Source organism: Brassica napus, chromosome C7 (genome assembly GCF_020379485.1).
Source record: "Brassica napus cultivar Da-Ae chromosome C7, Da-Ae, whole genome shotgun sequence".
In the NCBI taxonomy this organism is placed as follows: Eukaryota; Viridiplantae; Streptophyta; class Magnoliopsida; order Brassicales; family Brassicaceae; genus Brassica; species Brassica napus.
In genome coordinates this window covers 21,445,911-21,469,196 of record NC_063450.1, presented here as the reverse complement: position 1 = coordinate 21,469,196, position 23,286 = coordinate 21,445,911, and the positions used below count along the sequence as shown (strand labels likewise).

Genomic DNA, 23,286 nt, shown 5'->3' with positions numbered 1-23,286 from the left:
TTATAGGTAAAATTGTTATATGTGTCAATTATATAAGATGTAATATCCTAATGATGCCAATATGTTAATTAAAAATAAATAAAATATCTTTCTAAGGAAAGTCCGTTTTTTAAAATATCACACAAGAACATAAGTTGTTACTTCTATTTTAATAGAATATAGATATTGAAAGTCAAATTCATAAGCTTTTGACTGTTTTTTTGTGGTTCAAAGGAAAAATAAAAACTGAATTTGATTATTTATATTTTGGATCTCATTTGGATTCACCTCACTAAAATAAATAATGGAAATATTTTAAAATATAGGTAAATATTTTAAAATGTAGAAGTCAATTGTCTAGTTGATTTTTATTAATTATCCCTAGTCTCCTAGAAATTATTTGAGATTTGATTTGTCATGTGTTATCACGATATTGATTTTGAAAGAAAAATGATAACATGGCATTGTAACAATGATAACATGACTTGAAGTAAATTGTGACATGGACATTAATTTCTAGGGGGTTCTTTCAAAAATGACTTAAAATTTCAAGTCAAACACAAAAATAAACTATGTTTTTTTCGAAACTTTGTTTTGTCCTATTCACCCTAGAAGTTCTAGCTATTCACGAAAATGCCATTACCTTTTTTTTTTTTACTTTTTTCCGAAAATAAGGCTTTTACCTTACCATCCTCATCTTCACCAAATAATCACTACATGAAATAAGGGTAGTAATAGCGGACGAAAAACGCTATGAGTCATGTATAATAGCGCTTATTTGTCCGCTCTGACAGCGTCCGTTATAATAGGTCTAACACTTTTGATAGCGGATTTGTCGTATGTTATAGTTAAATAAACAAAAATAGCATTAATTCCTATGCAATTGTTAATATTTGTAATAATGAATTGGTTTTGTTTTTTAAATGTAATATTTAATCCAAATTTTGGTAATAAAAGAAATTAATCATATTATAAAAACAAAAAATATTTAAATGATTAAAACCATAATTAAAAATTTAATCAACCAAATATAATTGAATAGAGAATTAATTAAATTTAAAAGTTAAATTTTATTCATTAATTAAAATTTGTTTACAAAAAAAATCAGTTTATACATCAAACCAAAAAAATTAAACCAAAACCTAATTAACCAAACCTAAATAAACCAAAAGTTTAATAACCAAAAAATTTAAACAAAACCTAATAAACCAAAACCTACATCTCTACGTCTCTTTCTTCTCTTCTTCTTTTCTTGTTCGGGTTCACCTACACCACCACCGCCGCCGCCGCCGCCAGCTTTCTTTGCCATCTCTGCCATCTCCGACTAGCTTTCTTCCATGGCTTGAGATGTCACAGCTAAATTTTTGTACCACTCTTTCTCGAAAGTTAAACATTAGCATTAGTCAAGGCTGAAGAAGCTCGGTTTGGGACTTGGCAGCCTGTTCAGATTACCTGCAGAAAATATCAAAACAAAAGAAGACCATACACATCAGATTGCAATGAAAGCTAGGAGCAAAGCAAGAAACTCACCTAGCTTTTCTTAATCAAAACTGAAATCTTTTTCCAAATCCAAAAACACATCCTAATCACTCGTATAAATGATTAAACTCCGGAGACAAAACAATCAAACCAACTCTGCTCACGACCCACTTCATGTACCAAAATCAAAACAAAATCAGAGAGAGAGAGAGAGAGAGAGAGAGAGAGAGAGAGAGAGAGAGAGAGAGAGAGAGAGAGAGAGAGAGAGAGAGCTTGAACGGAGAGGTCCATGGCAAAGAGAGGCTGAGACTTCCCCCTCTACTTATGAAGGACAGCCGTCTTCCGCCTTGCCACCAGCGCTGTTCCGCAATCTAAGTTTGTCACTCGCCATCTCTGTTTGTGGCTCGAATCTGACTCGAGTCAAACGTTGTCAACGAAGCTTTCGTCACGGCCGATTGTGAGAGATAGAGATAAAGAGAGAGAGCTTTGTATCCATATAGGTTGAATCGTAAGAGGCTGAAGACTTTGTGATTTTATGTTTAACGATTCAAAGGATAGATGGAGAAGATTGATCTTAGGCCACAGGATCAAAAATAATCAGTGGCCACAAATTGTAATCCTGGTTTTTGATAGATTGACCAATAAGGAGAAAGTGAGAGGATTGACTAAGATTGATTTGTAACCATTGGATTAAAAACATTCAAATGGTCAAAAATTAACCAATCAAAAACTATTTTTTAATAATTGTTTTAGAAATTATTGTTTAACTAAATTTATTTATATAAAATTAAATTAGATTCTAATTATTGTTATATTTATTTTGTATTTAAAATTCAGAGTTTAAAAGTATGAGTTTAGAGTATATGTAATATGATTTAGGATATATGATTTGTGCTATGATATACATTTAGAGTTTAGGGTTAGAGTATTAGAATTGAGATTTGAATTAAAATTAAAATTTTTAAAAATTAGAATTTCAAGACTTTTAGTTAGAGTTTAGGGGATGTGATTAATTTAGGGTATGATATATATAAGTGTATAGTTGATTAGGGGTATGATATATATAATGAGAATTTACGTTTGGCATTTAGTAGATTTAGAGTTTGTATAATTTGAGTTTTAAAATATACTTAGATTTAAAGTTTAAAGTTTGTATTTTGGCTTTAAAATCTGGAAAAAAATCATTTAGATATTTTATTTAGTATTTAGTATATCATCTAAGTTTGAATCTTAGGGTTTAGAGTATTAGATTTAGGGTATTAGATGGATTCGGGTTGCATTAGTATATTTATATCGAACTTTATTTTTATATAAAGTTTAAAAGTTTAAAATTTAGATTTTAGGATTATATTTAGGGTTTAGGAGTTAGAGTATATTTAGGGATTAGGGGTTAAAAATAAGTCTAGCAAGTCATTTTGTTAAAATTATATATCCCTAAATTATATATATATATCTCATTCTTAAACCCAAACCCTATATTCCATACCATATACCCTAAATCTCTAGTTTTATTCCCCAAGCTATAAATCTGATCATTAAACTTATATTTAAATTTTAAACTTAAACTCAAACTATAATATAATTATAATACATGTAAAATTAATAAAAAAACACAATTAATTAATGATTAAAAAATGAAGGAATATTATCATTGGTCTATCAAGAAGGACAATGATGACTATTTTCAGGGTTATAGTTTTAGGGGGTTACACTTTAAAATATTAAAATCCATAGTTTTAGGGATTACAAGAGGATAATATTTTGTTCCAGTTATATTTCCCTCCATAAGATTTGGCTCCAATAATATTTTGGGGTTTTGGCACCAATTCATTTTTAGCCAAAATTTATCATTAAAGCACAAAACATCCCACAAAACACTAACAAGCCTAAACACTTAGAAAAAAAAAATCAAAACTCTCTCACTCTCGAAGTCTCTCTCTCGGACTCACACCAACGAGTCTACTCCGACTCTCCTTCTAGTTCTCTCCTCTGACTAGAATCCTCATTCCTTTTTTTCTCTACGTTAAGAATCAAATGCAAGTCTCAGAATAGAACATGTAATTCAATAATCAAACCCGAGAATACATCTTAAAAGAACAATCCAAACTTAACCAGTGTAATCTTGACATTGGCTTTCTGTTTTCGTCTCTGGTGGATGTCCTAATGTACCTCTTTGATTCCAACCCCATGTAAACAGCTGAGAAACCATTTAAGATATAAATGCATTAGTTTTTCTTCTTCAAAAGATGTATCAATAGATAGGGCCAAAACATCACTTTTTCTCACTGTACTGCTGTATTGTTATCTGCGTCTTCTTTACCACTGATGAGCTGTTCAAGGTGGAAAAGTTGACGGTAAGTACGGGTTCTAACCTCGTCGATCATGGTGGGCTCAAGGTCGACAAAGACAGCATGAGGGACATGCTTCCCTGCACCGGTTTCGCTGAAGAAGGTGTTGAAAGCATCGTCACCTTTGCCAAAAGTCTTGTCACTCAGCACCTTTCCATTAACATCATCAAACTATACAAAACCAGGCCACTTATTTAGACTCAAAAAGGACAAACCTTGAAACTGTTTCTTATAATCCAAGCTACAAAATAGAAAAGAGAACTAGTATTTGAAGTAAAAATGCTCAAACATATTCAAGTGTTACTTTCTAGACTATCTTCATTACTACTCCTCAAGTCAACAACAAGATCCTTAATTTCCTCAAGTTAGAAGAAGGAGCAAGGTGACAGTAGCAGGCGCAAAACCCTTCAACCTAAGTACCAAAGCCATGTCTCATAGATAAACAAAGATAATTACATGAGTTAATACTAAATCCCCCAAACAATTAGTTCCACGAATACAAATGAGCTCACATAGATTTAACAAAGTCACAAAAGAACCTAAAATTTCAGAAGTAAAGACTTGCAAAAGTTGTAGAGAGATTGAGAGAGCTTGACCGGCGAGGTTCACGGCAAAGAGAGGCTGAGACTTCCCCTTTATTCATCTCCGGCGAGCTGAACCATCGAAGCCTCTTCTCCTCCTCTGCTTATGAAGGACAGCCGTCTTCCGCCTTGCCACCGGCGCTGCTCTGTTGTCACTCGCCATTCTCTGACTCGAGTCAAGCGTTGTCGCCGAAGCTTTCATCATGGCTGAGTGAGAGAGATAGAGATAGAGAGAGAGAAAGAGAGAGAGGGTTAAATCCAGACAGATTGAATCGTAAGAGGTTGATTAGAGTCAAGCTCTATGTGCAGATCTGAAGACTTTGTGATTTTAGGTTTAACGATTCAAGGATGGATGGAGAAGAATGAGAAAAGATGGCCGAGTGATGGAGAAGATTGTTCTCAGGAGAAAAACAATCAATAGCCACAAATCATTGACCAATAAAGAGAAAGTAATAGGATTAACTAAGATTAACTTCTAACCTTTGGAATAACACCAATCAGTGGTCGAAAATTAATCAATCCAAAACAATTTTTATTAATAATTGTTTTAGAAATTATAATTTATTGCTTAACTAAATTTATTTGTATAAAAAATAAATTATATTCAAATTATTGATTACATTTATTTTGTATTTAAAATTTAGAGTTTTAAAATATAAGTTTAGAGTATATGTAATATGATTTAGGGTATGGTATATATTTAAGTTTAGGGTTAGAGTATTAGACTTGAGATTTGAAATTAAAATTAATTTTTTTAAATTAATAAAAAAATAGAATTTTACGAATTTTAGTTAGAGTTTAGGGGATGTGATTAATTTAGGGTATGATATATATAAGTATATAATTTAGGGTTTGAGGCTTAGATTAATGTTAGAAATTAAAATTTTAAAAGGTTAAAACTTGAATATATTTAAACTTAAGATTTATAATTAAAATAAGAAAATGCTTGAGTTTTAGGGTTGTGTTTTAAGTTTAGGGTCTAAGATTTATGGTTTAGCTTGGGTTTAAGTTTTTTTGGAGGGTTGAGAAACGAAACGAAATGAAAGGGAAGTGAAAAACGAGGATGAGAGGGAAAATGAAAAAGATTAGACACTTATTTTTTCACTAAGTATCTGGCGGAAAAAATGAATTATGTGTTGTGTCTATTTACAATAGCGCTGAATTTTTGATCTGCAATGGTAAGGCATTTACACTTTGCAAATTAACGCGGCTAATTTTTTTTATTTTCATGCGATAACAAACATAGAGTTTAAATTGTATAAACGCTATTAAAAAGGTCAGTGTTGGTATACAATAGCATAAATGTTAAAAACGCTATACTACGATGCTATTAATACCCACATTTCCTGTAGTGATTTACAACTTTGCCATTGACATCAATACCTCAACCACCATGAACTATCAAATTGAAAGTGTTAATGCCCTAAAGTTTCGATTTTTTCTCATCCTTTCTCATTTCCTATCCACACAAACCACATATCTTACACTTTCTCTCAAAATTCATCAAAAAACTGAAGATTTTGATGACAAATTATGTAAGGTTTATAAGCTCACGATTCTTGGTGATTAACGAATAGGTAGCTGTTGTGGTGAAGTTTTGGGTGATTGGAGAAACCTCGCAAGTTATCTCACGAGTTCAAAAGTATGAAATCGTGAATTATATTTTATTATTCAGATCTGTTCGACGAAGAAGACTTCTTTATCGTCAATGCATAGGTTAGTTTTGCAATTGATCTTTTGTGTGTTTTTAATAGAAGACTTCCCTAGAAGTCTTCTAACTTTCCTTTGTAAACAAAAAAATTTGAAATTCCCAGAGAAGACTTCTTTAGAAGTCTTCTCGGATAAACATGTTACTTTTAAATTTGACCGAAGTTGGTCAGAAATTTAACTTTTTGTAGAAGAAAACTTCTAAGGAAGCCTTCCTTAAGAAAACTTCTACAAGAGTCTTCTGAAAGTCTTCCTTAAGTCTTCTCAATGCCGGAAGATGTCTGCGTGAGTTACTTTTGTAATTTAAAAATAATAGTAAAACATTTAATATCAAAGAGAATCCTTCTTAATTCTGGGTTTTGGTCAAACTTTTGCCCGGGAGAGAAGACTTCTAGAGAAGTCATTCGACCGAAGACTTCTAGAGAAGTCATTCGACCGAAGACTTCTAAAGAAGTCTTCTCTCGAAAAGTCAAATATAGTCAATTGCAAAAGTAACCCAGCAGACTTCTTGCGACATTGAGAAGACTTCCGAAAGACTTAAAGAAGACTTCTTTTGAAGTATTCTCCAGGTAGACTTCCCTAGAAGTCTTCTACAAAAAGTCAAAATTCTGACTAACTTCTAAAGGAAGTTTTCTCTGGGAATTTTGAAAAAATTTCAATTTCAAAAGTAAGCCAATATTACAAAGGAAGACTTCCGAAGATGTCTTCTGTAGAGTAGACTTCTTAAGAAGTCTTCCTTCGTAAATTTGCAATTGCAAAAATGACGTAAATAGAAGACTTCTTTTGAAGTCTACACAGAGTAGACTTCTTTTGAAGTCTTCCGTGGATGACTTCAAAAGAAGTCTTCTACGTTAATCTTTATTAAACTTCAAATTTATCCATAATTAAAATGAATTTTTAATATCTTCTTGCTAATTCATGTTTATTAGTCAATATTGGGACTACTGAGTCGAATTTATAAGTTAATTGGTGATATTTATTAATTTACAAACATTGATATTTAATAATGTTTCTAGCTAAACGGAGAAGTCTTCTCCGATGATTTTGTTTTATTAAGTTGATGTTCTGTGTTTGTGTTGTCTTCCTCATAAGATACAATTTTTAACTTCCATGAGATTTAAAATTTCAACTTTCACTTAAAATTCAATTTTGATTTTTTGTGAATTTGACTAAGGTTTCTTGAGAAGTCTTCTCTCTTAGTTTTAGCAAATTTTACTAAGTTTTTGTGTTGTTGTGTTTTGTTATGTGTCACTACAAGAAAACACAAGCTTAACGAGGAAAGTTAACGAGGAAAAACAATCCTCGTAAATTTACGTCGATTTTACGAGAAACTTACGTGGAAAAATAATGTCACCATTATTTCCTCGTAAAGTAACGACAAAAGCGTTTCGTCGTAAAGTCGATGTAATTTGACGTGTCTTTTACAAGGAAATACTATTTCCTCGTAAATACGACGTAAACTTCGCGTGTTATTTACGAGGAAATAATTTACGTGTATTTAGCGAGGAAATTTTGAATCCACCAACTTTGTAGGTGTTATACGTTTTTTTGCCACCTAATTAATTTTCGTCGTAAATTCATAGGAAAATTACAACTACCAGATTCGAAATTTCCTATAAATATGGATGTTTGAACATCATTTTAAACACACCAACAACAAAAAACGTGAAAGAAAAAAAAAATGGTTGGCTCCGGGACTATTTACGAGTTGCCGAAGTGGATGTATATGCATAGAGATGCTAACGGGAGAGTGACGAAAGAATACCTTGCCGGCCTGGAGACATTTATGCATCAAGCAGATTCAACACGTACCGCTCGCTCAAGAAAGTGGTAAGATGTCCTGTCCTTGTCAGAAATGCAACAATTCGAAACTGGCAAACCGTGAAAATGTTTGGAAGCATTTATAAATAGAGGTTTCACGCCAAATTACTATATCTGGTTTCAACATGGAGAAGGTTTTAATTATGATCAGAATGAAGCTAGTAGTAATAATAGCAATTTTCAGGAAAAAGAACCGGTTGATCATCGTTTGCATAATGAACATAGTTATCATCAGGAGGAGATGATAGATTATGATAGGGTTCATGATATGGTAGCTGATGCATTCGTAGCTCATGATGAAGATGAAGAACTTAATATAGATGCAAAAAAGTTTTACGAAATGTTAAACGCGGCGAATCAACCACTTTACAGTGGTTGTAGAGAAGGTCTCTCTAAATTGTCGTTAGCCGCTAGAATGATGAATATTAAAACTGATCACAATCTACCTGAAAGTTGCATGAACGAATGGGCGGACTTGTTTAAAGAGTATTTGCCGGAAGACAGTGTGTCTGCTGATTCTTATTATGAGATTCAGAAACTGGTTTATAGTCTTGGGTTGCCTTCGGAGATGATAGATGTTTGCATCGACAACTGCATGATCTATTGGGGAGATGATGAGAAGCTAGAAGAATGTCGATTCTGCAAGAAGCCACGATTCAAGCCGCAAGGACGGGGACGTAATAGGGTACCGTACCAAAGGATGTGGTACCTACCAATTACAGACAGATTGAAAAGATTGTATCAATCAGAGCAGACTGCTGGAAGGATGAGATGGCATGCCGAGCATACTCAGACGGATGGTGAGATGACTCTTCCATCAAATGCAAGAGCCTAGAAACATTTCAACAAAGTACATCCGGATTTCGCTAGCAATAGCCGGAATGTGTATCTCGGACTATGCACAAATGGATTTAGTCCGTTCAGAATGTCAGGGAGACAATATTCATTGTGGCCAGTCTTTCTTACACCATACAACCTGCCACCGGAGATGTGCATGCAACGGGAGTTGCTATTCTTGACCATATTAATACCTGGTCCGAACCATCCAAAAAGGTCCGTGGATGTTTTCCTACAACCACTGATAAAAGAGTTGAAAGATTTGTGGTCAACAGGGGTGAGGACGTATGACTGTTCAACGAAGACGAATTTTACGATGCGAGCGATGCTTTTGTGGACCATAAGTGATTTTGCTGCCTATGGGATGTTGTCTGGATGGACTACACATGGGAGATTAGCTTATCCATATTGTAATGGAACGACAGATGCGTTTCAACTGAAGAATGGTAGAAAGACAAGTTGGTTTGATTGTCACCGTCGATTTCTTCCCATTGGCCATCCTTACCGAAGAAACAAGAATTTGTTTAGGCACAAAAGGGTTGTGAGAGACACTCCTCCTCCATATCTAACTGGAGATCAAATTGAAGCGCAAATCGACTACTACAGAGCTAACGAAACAGTTCGTTGGGGTGGTAATTGGCATGTCCCTCATAATATGCCTGATTCTTACGGTGTTCATCACAACTGGCACAAGAAGAGTATATTTTGGGAGTTGCCATATTGGAAGGATCTTCTTCTGCGCTACAACCTCGATGTGATGCATATAGAGATGAATTTATTTGAGAACATCATGAATACAATATTGAATGTCCAAGGGAAGATAAAAGACAACATAAAATCGAGGTTGGACTTGCCGGATATTTTCTCAAGAAGCGAGTTACATATTAAAAGCAATGGACAAGTTCCCGTTCCGATATTCAGATTGTCTTCAGAAAAAAGTCGGTGTTGTTCAACTGGGTGGCATCAGAAGTGAAGTTCCCCGATGGGTATGTTTCGAATCTCTCTAGATGTGTTGAAAATGGTCGAAAGTTCTCCGGGATGAAGAGTCATGATTGTCATGTCTTTATGCAACGACTACTGCCCTTTGCATTTGCGGAGCTACTTCCAACAAACGTACATGAAGCACTTTCAGCTACGTAGTGTATTATATCATAATAATTCTATAACAGTCTAATTTGCAAAATAATATATGACTAACAATGTGTTTAATTGTTTTTGGAATATAAAAGGCATTGGAGCATTTTTCAGGGATCTGAGCACATGCACTCTTAAAGAAGAAGTTGTGGAACAGCTTCAGGAGAACATTCCCATCTTGTTGTGCAACTTGGAGAAGATATTTCCTCCCGGATTTTTTGACGTCATGGAGCATCTAGCTGTCCACCTCCCATATGAGGCATTGCTTCGTGGACCTGTACATTACGGATGGATGTATAAGTATGAGCGAGCCATGAAATATTTGAAGGGAAAAGCAAAGAACCTTCCCAAAGTTGAAGGTTCTATAATTGCTGGAAGTTTGACGGAAGAAGTTTCTTACTTCACGTCGTACTACTTTGCGTGAAAAGTACGTACCCTGAGAAGAGCTCCAAGAAGATATGATGATGGTGGTGTTGCGCCAACATATGCAGTTGCTGGTGTTCCAGACATCTTTAGCCAGATTGGGCGACTCGGTGGGAAGTCTAAAGAGGTTTGGTGGTCGAGTGAACAAGACGCTCATAGTGCACACACCTATATTCTACTAAATTGCGATGATCCATTGATGCGTTATTTTGAAAGGTAACATATATGGACACTTCGAAACACATATAAGTATAATTAATTATATAATTGTGAGAGATTCATTCTTATAAAATGTGATTTTACAGCCTATTTGTTTCTCAAGTCGAAGAAACATTTCCTGGTATATCCACAAGTGACGTAGACAAAAGGAAAGATCAGCACTTCATTAAGTGGTTGCTGAATCAGGTATTAACTCAAACTCTTTTTTCATACATGATCTGTATTTCAACATTCTCTTTATTTTTGCAGGTTAATTATGACGACGATGCAGATTATCCTAAGTGGTTACACGAAGTAATTCAATCTCCATTTGTAAAAGTCACCACATCACAGATGTATTTCACACGAGGCTATACTTTTCACACATATGAGTATGGTAGACAGCGGGCGACCTGTAACTATGGAATATGTGTGAAAGAAGAAACAGATTTCTATGGGATCTTGACGGAGATTATTGAAGTCGAATTTCCAGGGATACTGAAGCTGAAATGTGTCCTCTTCAACTGTGAATGGTTCGACCCCGTCGTCAACAGAGGTGTTTGGTCTAACAAATTCGGTGTAGTTGATGTCAACGGTGGACGAAGGTATAACAAATTCGAGCCTTTCATCTTAGCTTCACAAGCAGACAAATTAGCTTTCTTCCATACCCTCGGATGAGAGATTCAGGTATAAATTAGTTAGCAGTGATCAAAGTTACACCTCGAGGACGAATCATCAGTGGAGAAGAACCACCATTGCAAGAAGAACAGATAAATGAAGTCGAGGAACCTGAACAAGAAATTGATGACATCCTTCTCATTGATCCGCATAATCACGAATACGAAGATCTTACCAATGATGCCACAGACGAAGCTGTTGAAGACGAGTTTAATGAAAATGATGATGTTTCTAGTGATGACGAGAATGTCGATGTATCCTATTGATGTATTTGATTTTGTGTAGGGTGTTTTATGAATAAGGTAATGTGAGAGTTTGTTTTATAAATAAGCAAATGTGGGAATTGTGGTTTGGAATGGAAATAAAGATGGGGTTTAGAATATATGAAGTAGAAAATAAAGAATATGGGGTTTGGGATTTCAGATTTTAGGGATTTAAACATAACACTCGTTAATTCCTCGTAAAGCGACGTCGAACTTACGACACAGGCCTCGTTAATTCCACGTAAGATAGAATCATAGTAAAGGACTCGTAAGAAGATGAGGAAATAACGATGAAATAAAAAATAAAGAAAGCGACCCCCGTTAAATCCACGTAGGACGAAATCGTCGAGGAAATAACGATGAAATAAAAAATAAAGAAAGCGACCCCCGTTAAATCCACGTAGGACAAAATCGTCGTAAACACCTCGTAAAATAAATAAAGAACACGGGCCTCGTTAATTCCACGTAGGACGAAATCGTCGTAAATACCTCGTAGTGTGAAAACTAGAAAAAAAAGAAAAAAGAAGAAAAATACCAGATTCACATGTGGCAAGACTTCCAGCAATTATAATACGTAAGTCTCGTCCACATGAATTCTAATATCTTCTTCTCTTCCTTTTTTTTCAAATATTTATAATTTGAATAGGATTTTGGAGTGTGATTTGGGAGTTTGTGGGTGGTTTGAGAAGGAGAGTTGTGGGTATATTTATAGGAAAGCGCGGCTCGTTAATACCTCGTATATAAAAACGCGGGCCTTTGTAATTCCTCGCTATTTCCTCGTACAATTGCTCGCTATTTCGTCGTAACGTTACGAAGAATTTGCATCAATAACTTTAATGAAGTCAAGTACTTTTGGCAAAACATGATATTTACCATTCTTTTGATTAACATCTCTTAAAATTTACAAAATATTTCACAACTAAAATATTACACCTACAAATCATAAAAAGACCATAAACAAAATTTTTACACAACTAGATATTATTCCTCAACATACATAAGCTTGGACTCCACTTCACATCATCTCTTTGTACCACTTTGGGCAGAAGACTTTGGAAGACTTTCTGAAGACTTCGTGGGAAGTCTTCTAGCATAAAATACATTAGAAGATTTCCCAAGAAGTCTTCCGTGAGTTTTCCGAGAATTATCCCAGAAGTCTTCCAAAATCTGTCTCAGATCTGAAAAATCTGCATATTCAAAAGCATTCAAATGACTTCAAAATAGAGAAGACTTCAAAAATAAATTTTTAGATAATAAACAAAACAGTCACATTAGGTTGGATCTATAATTTTTTAGAATCTAATATATAAAACACACAAAATACATATCCAAAATTTATACCACTTTAGGCAGAAGACTTCCTAAAGACTTCGTGGGAAGTCTTTGGGCATAAAATGCATTAGAAGACTTTCTAAGAAGGCTTCTGAGATGTCTTCCGAGAGTCTTCTGAGAAGTCTTTCAAAGTTTTTCAGATCTGAAAAACCTGAAAATTCAAAAACACTCAAATGATTTCAAAACAGAGAAAAACTTCAAAAAATAAAAATTTTATACTTACAAAATAAACAAAACAGTCACACTATGTTGAATCTATAGCTTTTTAGAATCTAACATATAAATACACATAAATTCATATCCAAAATTTAGAGATCTACTTTTGAAAGAGTGAAAGATGAGAATCATGTAATGAAAAACCTGCAAAAAGAAGATAAATTCGTGAGAAGACATAACAAAAGTGAGAAATGGATATAAAGTTTGGTGCTTTGATGTTCAAAGAGATTAGAGAGAGGTTGGAGAGTTTTAGAGTGAGAAACATTACATTTTTGTTGCAGTCATTTGAGAGGAAGAAAGAGAATGCGTAAATTTTCTTTATATATGAAGACAAAAATTCCAATTAGGTTAAATATTTTTGACCCAGAAGACTTCTGAACGACTTATGGAAGACTTATGGAAGACTCCTGGAAGACTTATGTAAGACTTATGTAAGACTTATGGAAGACTTTGATTTAGGCGGGAAACCTAAATTATTCCAAAATTTAGGCGGGAACCCTAAATTTTACTTAATTTAGCCGGGATGTGTCAGAAGACTTCTTTTTAAGTTTTAGGTGAGTCTTCTAGACCCTAAAATCAAATAACTATGCAAAAAAAACCTTTTTATACTTAATTAAACTTAGAAAGTGTTTAAATCAAATTATTAGATAGTTACTAAACATATATAGGTTAATTTGAAAAAGGAAAAAAAATGAAGATAATATTTCAAATCTAACCCTAAAGATACCAACAATACTATAGCATATGTTACCAAACTCTAAACCAATGACTCATGAACCAATCTACATTCACTCATCTATGTTGAAAATAATTCAATTTCAGATAAACTAAATTTACATCATTGAAAAATATTTATTATTACATGATTTCAAATTTTAACCCATGAAAATATTTTTTTATAAAAATTTTAAATTATTTTTAAGATCTAATCCATGAGAAGACTTTCTCTGGAAGACTTCTGGAAGACTTATGGAAGACTCCTGGAAGACTCCTGGAAGACTCCTGGAAGACTTTGATTTAGGCGGGAAACCTAAATTATTCCAAAATTTAGGCGGGAACCATAAATTCTACTAAAATTTAGGCGTGATGTGTCTGAAAACTTCTTTTTAAGTTTTCTGTGAGTCTTTCAGATCCTAAAATCAATTAACTACGCAAAAAACACTTTCTTAAACTTAAAAAAACTTAGACAGTGTTTAAATCAAATTATTAGATAATTACTAAACATATATGGGTCAAATTGAAAAAGAAAAAAAAATGAAGGTAAGATTTCAGAATCTAACCCTAAAGATACATACAATACTATAACATATGTTAGCAAACCCTAAACCAATGACTCATGAGCCAATATACATTCACTCATCTATGTTGAAAATAATTCAATTTCAGATGAACTAAATTTACATCATTGAGAAATGTTTATTATTACATGATTTCAAATTTTTACCCGGTTATAATGGTAAAATTGAATACATGTTTTTTGTTTGTTCATAAGGGAGCTGTTGTAATTTCACTAGGCTTTTGGGTTACTTCTGCATTTGATTTAATTTGGGATACACTTTTGTATTCAAAATCTTTGAGTCATTTTTGGCAAATCCCCATAATATTTAATGTTGATTTATATTTTTAGTAAGTTTTTTAGAATATGATAATAACTCATTTATCATCATTAATATAACAACAAAATAATTTAATAGTAGAAATAAAAAATATAATAATAATTTACTATTTTGAAATATTATTTAATTCTATATTTATAATTATATGATTTTTCTTACTAAAACAATTCTCCAGAATTTTATGAAGTTTTTTTAAAATTATAATTTTCGAATTCTAATACCATTAATTTCTTTTTAATATCTGCAAAATTTAAAATATTATTTAGTTTTATGTTTTGATAATTATATACATAACAAAAGTTTATCTTAATTTTATAGAATTTGATTTAATATATTTGAACCAAAAGAATAAATAAAAAATCTTTCTAAGGTTATAATTTAAAATATATACATATATATTGTTAAATTAAAATATTTATTTTATCTTCTAATTAATTTAAAATTTTAATTAAATTTTAAAATTAAAAAAAAAATATATATTTTCAAATATAATTTAATTTTTATAAGAAAATTTCGGCACATATTGCAAGAAAACCCCTAGTTAGAAGATATATATTATTCTTGACAAATTAGATATTGGATTACATTAGTAACATTGTTGCAACATTAAAAAATTAACTGAACTTTTTGAAACTTTTGTGTTTACTTATCAATTTAAAGATGTTTTCACAAATTATTCTTGGGATACGAAAAAAAATCCAGTTGACTAATTAAATAGAGAATTGTATTTGTAACACTGTTGAAACTTGCAGCATAAAAAGAAGATTTTTGTTATAGTTGAACAAAAAATGAATAAATCCGATCGGGCATTAATTAAACATATTGAAAGGGCTTTTAATAAAAAAGTGTGAAACACAACATATTATTATGTTTCTACAATTCTAATGTAATCAAATAATAGCAAATCTTCTAACAGTAAACACACATCAACTAACCTGTTGTTATAAATTTGAGCTTGATTCAGTAAAGATTACGGAATTTATTTTCATCCAAAATTGAATTTAGATTTTGTTTGAATTCGTATGCTGTTGCAGATTATTATAGCGGAAACATTTTGTTTTAATTTTCTGGAGACATTTACCATATAAATTATGCAAAAAAAATTATCATTGAAATTTACTCAAAAGTTTCTTAAACTATTTAAACAGCAAGGAATATACAAAATGTTTCTCCTTGTCGATCTTTCCACTTATTATATTCGTAATATTACTCTTACTAGATAAGTAAGAGAATATACGCTTACCAGATAACTGGTTTAGTCAAACTTTAATTAGCGTGATATTCAGCGGGGAATGGTTGTTTGGAAGACATGGCTAAAGCTAATTTGAAGGTTGCTAATGGTTTGAATCTAACCAGGCTAAATAACAATATCAATATGTATATTAGTTAATTTATTACTAGATTCGGATCCACGCTTTAAAAGTGTGGAACTATTTTTATTTAAATTTTCTATTTCAAAATTATTATTTTTAGATAATATATAATTGTCTATCTAAAACTTTAAGATATGTTCATTTTTGTATAATTTTTTTTATATATTTACTATTTTAACATGTTCTAAGAACATATTATGTATTATATATTTTAAATTCAAATGAATGCAATTTTATATCATTAAAAATGTATGTTAAGTTATCAATGTAATATGATTTGTCATGTGTCATATAATATTTTTGTATTAATATAACAGATTTGATGAGTATAAAATATATTAAATAACATTGAATTATGAGGAATTGCCACAAATACCACATTCATAGTACCACTTTTCATGTTTACATTAATCAATTTTACGCTCACTTTTAATGAAGGATAAAATACACTTATACCGCTAGGGTTAACTAATATAGACTTAGAGTTTAGAGTTGAGGGGTAGGGTAGTTTTTGGAATGTGAAAATTTAGGATTCTAATAAATATATAAATAAATATTTAAAAAATATATATATTTTTTTGAAAAATAGTGTCAAACATAATTTTTGATTTTCAAAAATAAATTTTGAAAAAAATAAAAAAAATTTCAAAAAAAACATTATAAAAAAGTTCGAATATGAAAAAGTATAATTCGAAAATATAAAAAAAATATTATTATTTTTTATTTAAATAATGATTTATTATATATTTATATAACAAGGGTATAAGAGTCTTTTGCCACTTAATGGAGAAAATATTTTTGAAAATGTTCTTTTAGTGGTAGTAAAAATGAAAAATGGTACTATGAAAGTAGTAAACATAAATTTTTCCGTGAAAATTGGTGTGATTATGTTTTAATAAGATATATAGTTTTTTTTTAGAATTTGTGTAGTTTAAATTGTTTTGATATTAAAAACATCTCTGACTCATCTTTATAATTTTCTCTATATTAGATGAACTATAAAATATAATCATTTTTTTGTGCCAATCTGGTTTTCTATGATAGAATATTGCTATATTTTCCCCTATTATACAGCAAGACATTTGAATAAGAAACGTCTGTATTTTAGAATTGCTTTGTTATAGAGAAAAAAGTAGAAATTGGTTGGAGATACTCTAAAGAAACACAAAATCCTCATGTCATGACGTTGGCAAATATCTAAATTTGGTCTGTCAAATCATGATCATCCTTTTCAAGATTATATCTTATTGTAAAACCGGGTCACATAAGCTTTTGACTTCAAGGCAGTTTCCATGTATTTTCACAAAATTTTCATGTAGAAGCAACATAATATAAAAATAATATTCTATAGACCTTCAAATATTTTCTCAATTCCTGTGATGCCTATTTATATATGTGTTTCTCTTCTAGTCATTCATCGACCAAACTGTGATAAGTCTAATAAGGCCTCACGCTACAACGTAAAAATGACGACGGTGAATAACTTTTCTCTATATCCATTTTCATGGGTACTCGTACATGCACACATTTTTTGAATATCTTTTTATGTACGCAGGTAGTGGAAATGGATGTGCCTATGGACTGTCCTGGTTGCGAGAGAAAAGTTAGGAAGGCTCTTGAAAGCATTAAGGGTAATTAATTAGTGAAAATGGGTTAACAATCTTTTAACTTATTTCATCAGTAACTTGTTTATATATATATATATATAACATTTCATCAAGAATTACTTTCTTGCCAATCAAGCAAATCAAGAAAATTGGTAATCAAGTCTTGGATTGAACAGGAGTCCACGATGTTCAGATAGATATGAATCAGCAGAAAGTAACGGTGACTGGTTCGGCGGAGCAGAAGAAGGTTCTTAAAGTTGCAAGGAGTATTACAGGAAGAGAGGTATGCTTATGGTCGTGCCCTTACCACCCCGAATCTAATGGATTTAACGACAAGTACTACAAGAAGAAGTTCCGCAAAAGAATCATCATGTCAAAAAATGGTGAGAAAGTGAGTTCTTATAACTATTATATGCATGGATACCACGGACACGACCATGGTTACCATCAGGAACGGCCTTATTCTGGTCTTATCGACGAGAACGCTACTTCTATGTTCAGTGAGGAAAACCCTCATTTCTGTAACATCATGTGATCGATCTCCATTTCAACAGCTACTATGGATGGAACAACTTTAGTTTGGTTATGCTCCTTCCTTTGTAAATAAACACGCAACCTAGTGGAAACCAAATATGAGTCCTCGTCCTCAGCTCAGTTGGATTTGATCCAGTCTCGATAAATGTTTATGTAATAAATTAAATGGGTTTGGTTTAAATTTAGTAAGATCAAATAAAACTTGGTAGTTATCATCGCATGTATAATGTATACGTCGCTTTAATTGGTTTAAAGAAACCGAATATTCTATTATTATATATACAGTAGAAACTCTATAAATTAATATTCGATAAATTAATAAATACTATAAACTAATAATAAATTTATCTGGTCTCAAATTAGGCCATTTTAAAATAAGATATTTTTGATAAAATAATAAGATAATAAAAACGTAAAAGCCAACCGTTAACGAACAAACATAAAATTAACAGGTTTTGTCTATTTTTAATGATTGACTAATATAATCTTAATTTTGCGTAGTTAATGGCTAGTTACAAAATAAGCCCGTGCACACAATACATGTTTATTGAATATGCAGATTTTAAACACTTCAAGAAAAAAAAACTATTTTTTTTCCGTTATGATCCATATCTCTTATATATTAAAAGCGGAACATTACAACCTTTGAGTTATGCACATGTCATCATTAGAATGATTTTTAGAATCTTAAAAATATAGGTTGGTCCATCTAGTTATATATTATATTTTTTTTATTAAACTAATCATAGATTAAATATTAATGTTTTAAAATATATTTTTCATTTTTTCCATAAATAAAATCTACGAAATTACATAATATGATTAAAATATATATATGACAATTAATGACTTTGAATAATAAAGATTTGATAACAATTTGTGTAACTTCAGTCATTTTTGTTTAATTTTATATTAAATTTTATTTTATGTTTTTAAAATAACTTTAAATTAATACAACTTTTACAATTCCACATTAATTTTTTTATGATTAATGGATTAAATTTATTTTATAAAAAATACAAATTAAAATATGAGTATGAAGTCTCATTTAATAGATATTCAGATTAAAATATATATCTATTTTAAATACAGTTAAATTATTAAATTCAACTATATACCATATAAAATACATAAATATTGGAAACTTTAAATTTGCATTGAACAAATCTTAAGAATTTACTATTTAATTTCAAAATTTGCATTGAATTTTTAAATAATTATAAATTACTAAAACTATTAAAAATCTCATATTGAAAAATTGTTATCAATGATTTAAAAATTTTGTTATAAAAAATATAAATGATCATGAAACTATATGAGTTGGAAGCTTCATTTAATAAATAATTATATTAAAATATATTATTTATCTGTGTTAATATCATATAATTTTAATTATATATCACATAAAATAGATAAAATCGATTGGTTAGATTTAGTTACTATAAAGTGATTGTAAATAAATAATAATAATTGTTTTAATTTATACGTCAACATCAATTTATTTATATATGTAACAGTAACTGACTTATAAAATTTAATATGTATTTATTATTTTCTTATTTCATAATATTTAAAAGAACACAAATTAATAATATTACGTAAAAGTATTTGTATATACATTATTTATTCCGTGCAAAACGCGGATCTTAATAAGTTTTTAAATTAAGAACACCGATCTATTTTCTAAAAGCCGATTTAAGAAGATATCTGAAGTTTGATAGAATAATGTGATAAGAACATTAAGTCATCATCATTTATGGAGCAAATAGTCATGAGCCATAGAGAGGAGAATGTCAAGTTGAGTTAAGCCCAAAAAACACCTGTGTCAAACATTCTCACTCAACTAACACAAACATATTCAACTCATCTAGATCACACTAAGAAGAAGAATCATCCCCAAAATATTCACCATGAGAAAATATTGAAGATATAATCCGACAGAAGGTTAGTAAACCAGAGGAAGACACATGAGAAGCAATAATCTTTGAGTACTGGATTCTCAACTCATGAGAAGCACACGACGAATTAGATTCATGATGCAATTCATTATGTTTTAAAAATTATTCAACTTCTAAACCGATTTATTCTCGACTTGCTTTATTTAGAAGATCACGAGTAAATTACTTGAAAACCAGATTTTGGCTGACCAAGAAACACATTAGATACATTAAATCATTCAGGAGAGTTATCAAGCATCTTCTGATGCATAAGCAAACACAAATCATGCAAATCAATTAAAATAATCATTTTTCATATTTGGATCATTTTTACATATTTACAACTGCCACCATATCTTCATTATTGCTGCATCCTGGAGGCTTTCTCATGAATCAAGACAATCCAAGACATCTTCTGTTTATGCTCAAGCTCTCAAGATTCAATAAATAATCATCACACCAACTTTCTTTGTCTGGACTGATTACACCACGATCTCGTCCAACTACCATATTCATTAAATTTGAATTATTTGTTTCTTTGTTTAACTTTTAGAACGTTAGAATAGCAATAAGTTTGGAATCTCTTGATCATCTTGTGATCTCAAGTAGGTATGGGCATAAAATCTGGAACCCGAAATCCGAACCGAACCCGAACCGAAAAACCCGATCCGTTATCCGATCCGAAACGTAAAAATACTCGAACGGGTTTTGTAGGGTGGTACAAAAAATATCTGAACCCGAAGTGTTATTAACCGAACCCGAAAAATCCGAAATTATAATCAATATAAATATTTTGAAATATATATAAGTATTCCAATTATTAAATTCAATATTTGTGGTAATATTATATACAATAATAAATATTAAAATTCTAATAAATGCTTTAAGTACACAATTAGTTATAAATAAATATTTTATAATTTGTTTATTGTTATTTTATCAATTTTATATGTGATAGATTAATTTTTATTTAATTTAGATGTTTTCTTTATGTTTTACTTCGAAAATTTTGTTTTTTACTTTGGTTATATCCGAACCGAACCGATATAACCCGAATCCGTACGATATATGATTATTTTATGGGTTTTATGATGCAATACAATTTTGAACTGAACCCGAAGTGTTATTATCCGAACCCGACCCGTACTAATAAAATTTTAGTATGAGACCTAGAAACGTAAACCCGAAAATCCGAAAACCCAAAAAATCCGATCTGAATGCCAACGGATACCCGAACGCCCAGGCCTAATCTCAAGTTTGGTGAATTTCAATTATATATCATAATTTAACTCTCAGACAGAGTTTTTAGGAATTCTCTTTGGGTGATTCTTTATAATGCTCTATATATTAAATACTTCAGAAATTTCGATCATAGAATATATTAATATAACACTCTCTTTAATTGATTCTTTGTAATGCTCTACTTGGATGATATTTGGGGGAATTCTAACTTTACTTCAAATTCGAGATCATTTTTCAAATTTATTTTAAATGATAACTATTTTCATAATTATCTTAAATTTATTATAAAAAAACAAAATTAATCTTACTAAATCATTTACAAATGTTTAAAAAATATTAATAGAAATTTATAAACTAAACCTACCCTAAATACTAAACTGTAAACAATAATAAATAAAAAACTAAATTCAAATGTTATAGTATTGTTGATTGAGTTTATTTTTGAAAAGTAGTATCCAACTTAGTATAATTTAAACAATTTCTCATGATTTTTGACTTAAAAACTAATACGGATCATAAAGAAAAAATAATTTTGTATTCTTCAGATATTTTCAATCGATATATTTAATACTCAACTATTAGTGCACATATTCATGCTTAGACTAGCTGCTGACTCCCTCTGTAATATAAGATTTAATTAATCAACAGTTAAAAATGGATAGAAATTGTCAGTTTCTTTCTTTCATTAGCGGTTGATTTTTTATGTTCTAAGGTCTTGGCATGTCTTGCTTTCACTCTGTCTGAGCTTTTGTCATTTATGCTTAGAGATAAGGGTGAGCAAAGATCGAATATCCAAGTTTTTGGAAGTATTCGTGATCCGGTCTATTTTGTAGTAATAATTAATTATTATCTGATCCGATTCGATTCATAGTCAACCGGCTTTTCGGTGTCCGGAAAAATTTAGATTTTTAACCGTATATATTATTTTATTCGTACAAATAAATTAATAATTAAAAAGAAATAAAAAAATCAAAAATAATATAAAATAACAATATTTGATTACAAAAAAAATTATTTAATATAAAAAATTCTAATAGCTAATGAATAAATTTAATAAATTAAAATATTGTATAACTTATATGAAATATAAGATATATATATAATTCTTTAAATATATATATATATATATATATATGTGTGTGTGTATGTATGTGTGTGTGTCCATATTTATGCATATAACGAATCAGAACGGATATCATTTCCTACAAATATAAGTATTTGTGATTTGTTTCGTTTCTTATGGATATTGCATATTAATATTTGCTTTGCTTCGTAGATTATGGATATCCAAAATTTTTCGGTTCGATTCGAAACGAATAACAAATCGAATCAAAATTCATAGATACTTTTTCAAGCCCTACTCGGAGATAGTCAATTGTCTGTTTAGTTTTTTGTTACTTCTTTCATGTGTTTTTGTATTAGTTTTTAGTAAATTTTGTCAACATTTTAAAACTGGTCTAAAAATTAACATTTTACAACAATAAAAAAAGTACAATAACTGATAGTATGTTCATGAACAGGGTCAGCTTAGATAGGAGGGCGAGCGGTGCAACCGTCCCGCACCTAATCCGTTGCCCCCCTATTTTTTAATAGATAAGAGACCAATTTTTTTTATAAAAATACATATGTATTTTTATGTTAAAAATAAGAAAAGGAGCCCAATTTTTTTTATATGAAAATATTTTTTTTATTTCCATAGATTTATTTTAAAAAATACTTCTGCTATTTTGAAAAAAACATATATCTATCATATTTTTTAAAGAAAATTAATAGTTTAAAAATAAAAAATTGTTTTTTTGCTCCAGAGCTCATGACACCATTGAACCAGCTCTGTTAATGAATGATCCAACACGTTAAATTATTTTAAGAGGATTGGAGTTGCTTTCCATTTTTACTAGTTACTAAAATGTTGTAATCGTAGAATATAACTTGTTCAGACTACAAAATAATCATCCAAGCAACTCCAATCCTGTTAATCTAC

General features: G+C 30.6%; 1 protein-coding gene and 1 long non-coding RNA gene across 2 annotated transcripts; one reads left to right on the top strand and one right to left on the bottom strand.

Moving 5' to 3' along the window:
* Positions 1 to 3,028: 3,028 nt before the first annotated feature.
* LOC111211636 lies at positions 3,029 to 5,114 on the bottom strand. Its single transcript, XR_002662567.2, has 4 exons — positions 4,403 to 5,114; positions 3,735 to 3,977; positions 3,571 to 3,655; positions 3,029 to 3,476 (listed from the first exon to the last, which is right to left on the bottom strand). It is a non-coding gene; the product is annotated as an uncharacterized LOC111211636 (long non-coding RNA).
* Positions 5,115 to 16,841: 11,727 nt separating this feature from the next.
* Positions 16,842 to 18,344, top strand: LOC106414734 (heavy metal-associated isoprenylated plant protein 29-like). The gene is made up of 3 exons (XM_013855332.3): positions 16,842 to 17,460; positions 17,541 to 17,616; positions 17,769 to 18,344. Exons 1-3 carry the CDS (start codon positions 17,365 to 17,367, stop codon positions 18,125 to 18,127), a joined length of 531 nt encoding a protein of 176 aa, XP_013710786.2. The 5' UTR covers positions 16,842 to 17,364; the 3' UTR covers positions 18,128 to 18,344.
* Positions 18,345 to 23,286: the final 4,942 nt, after the last annotated feature.

What these genes read in the sequence shown, in the direction of transcription:
- LOC106414734 (XM_013855332.3), top strand. Translation starts at nt 17,365, where the DNA reads ATGCCTATTTATATATGTGTTTCTCTTCTAGTCATTCATCGACCAAAC. An exon ending in ACAACGTAAAAATGACGACG is followed by an intron (nt 17,461 to 17,540) that starts GTGAATAACTTT and finishes TTATGTACGCAG; the next exon opens with GTAGTGGAAATGGATGTGCC. An exon ending in GGCTCTTGAAAGCATTAAGG is followed by an intron (nt 17,617 to 17,768) that starts GTAATTAATTAG and finishes TGGATTGAACAG; the next exon opens with GAGTCCACGATGTTCAGATA.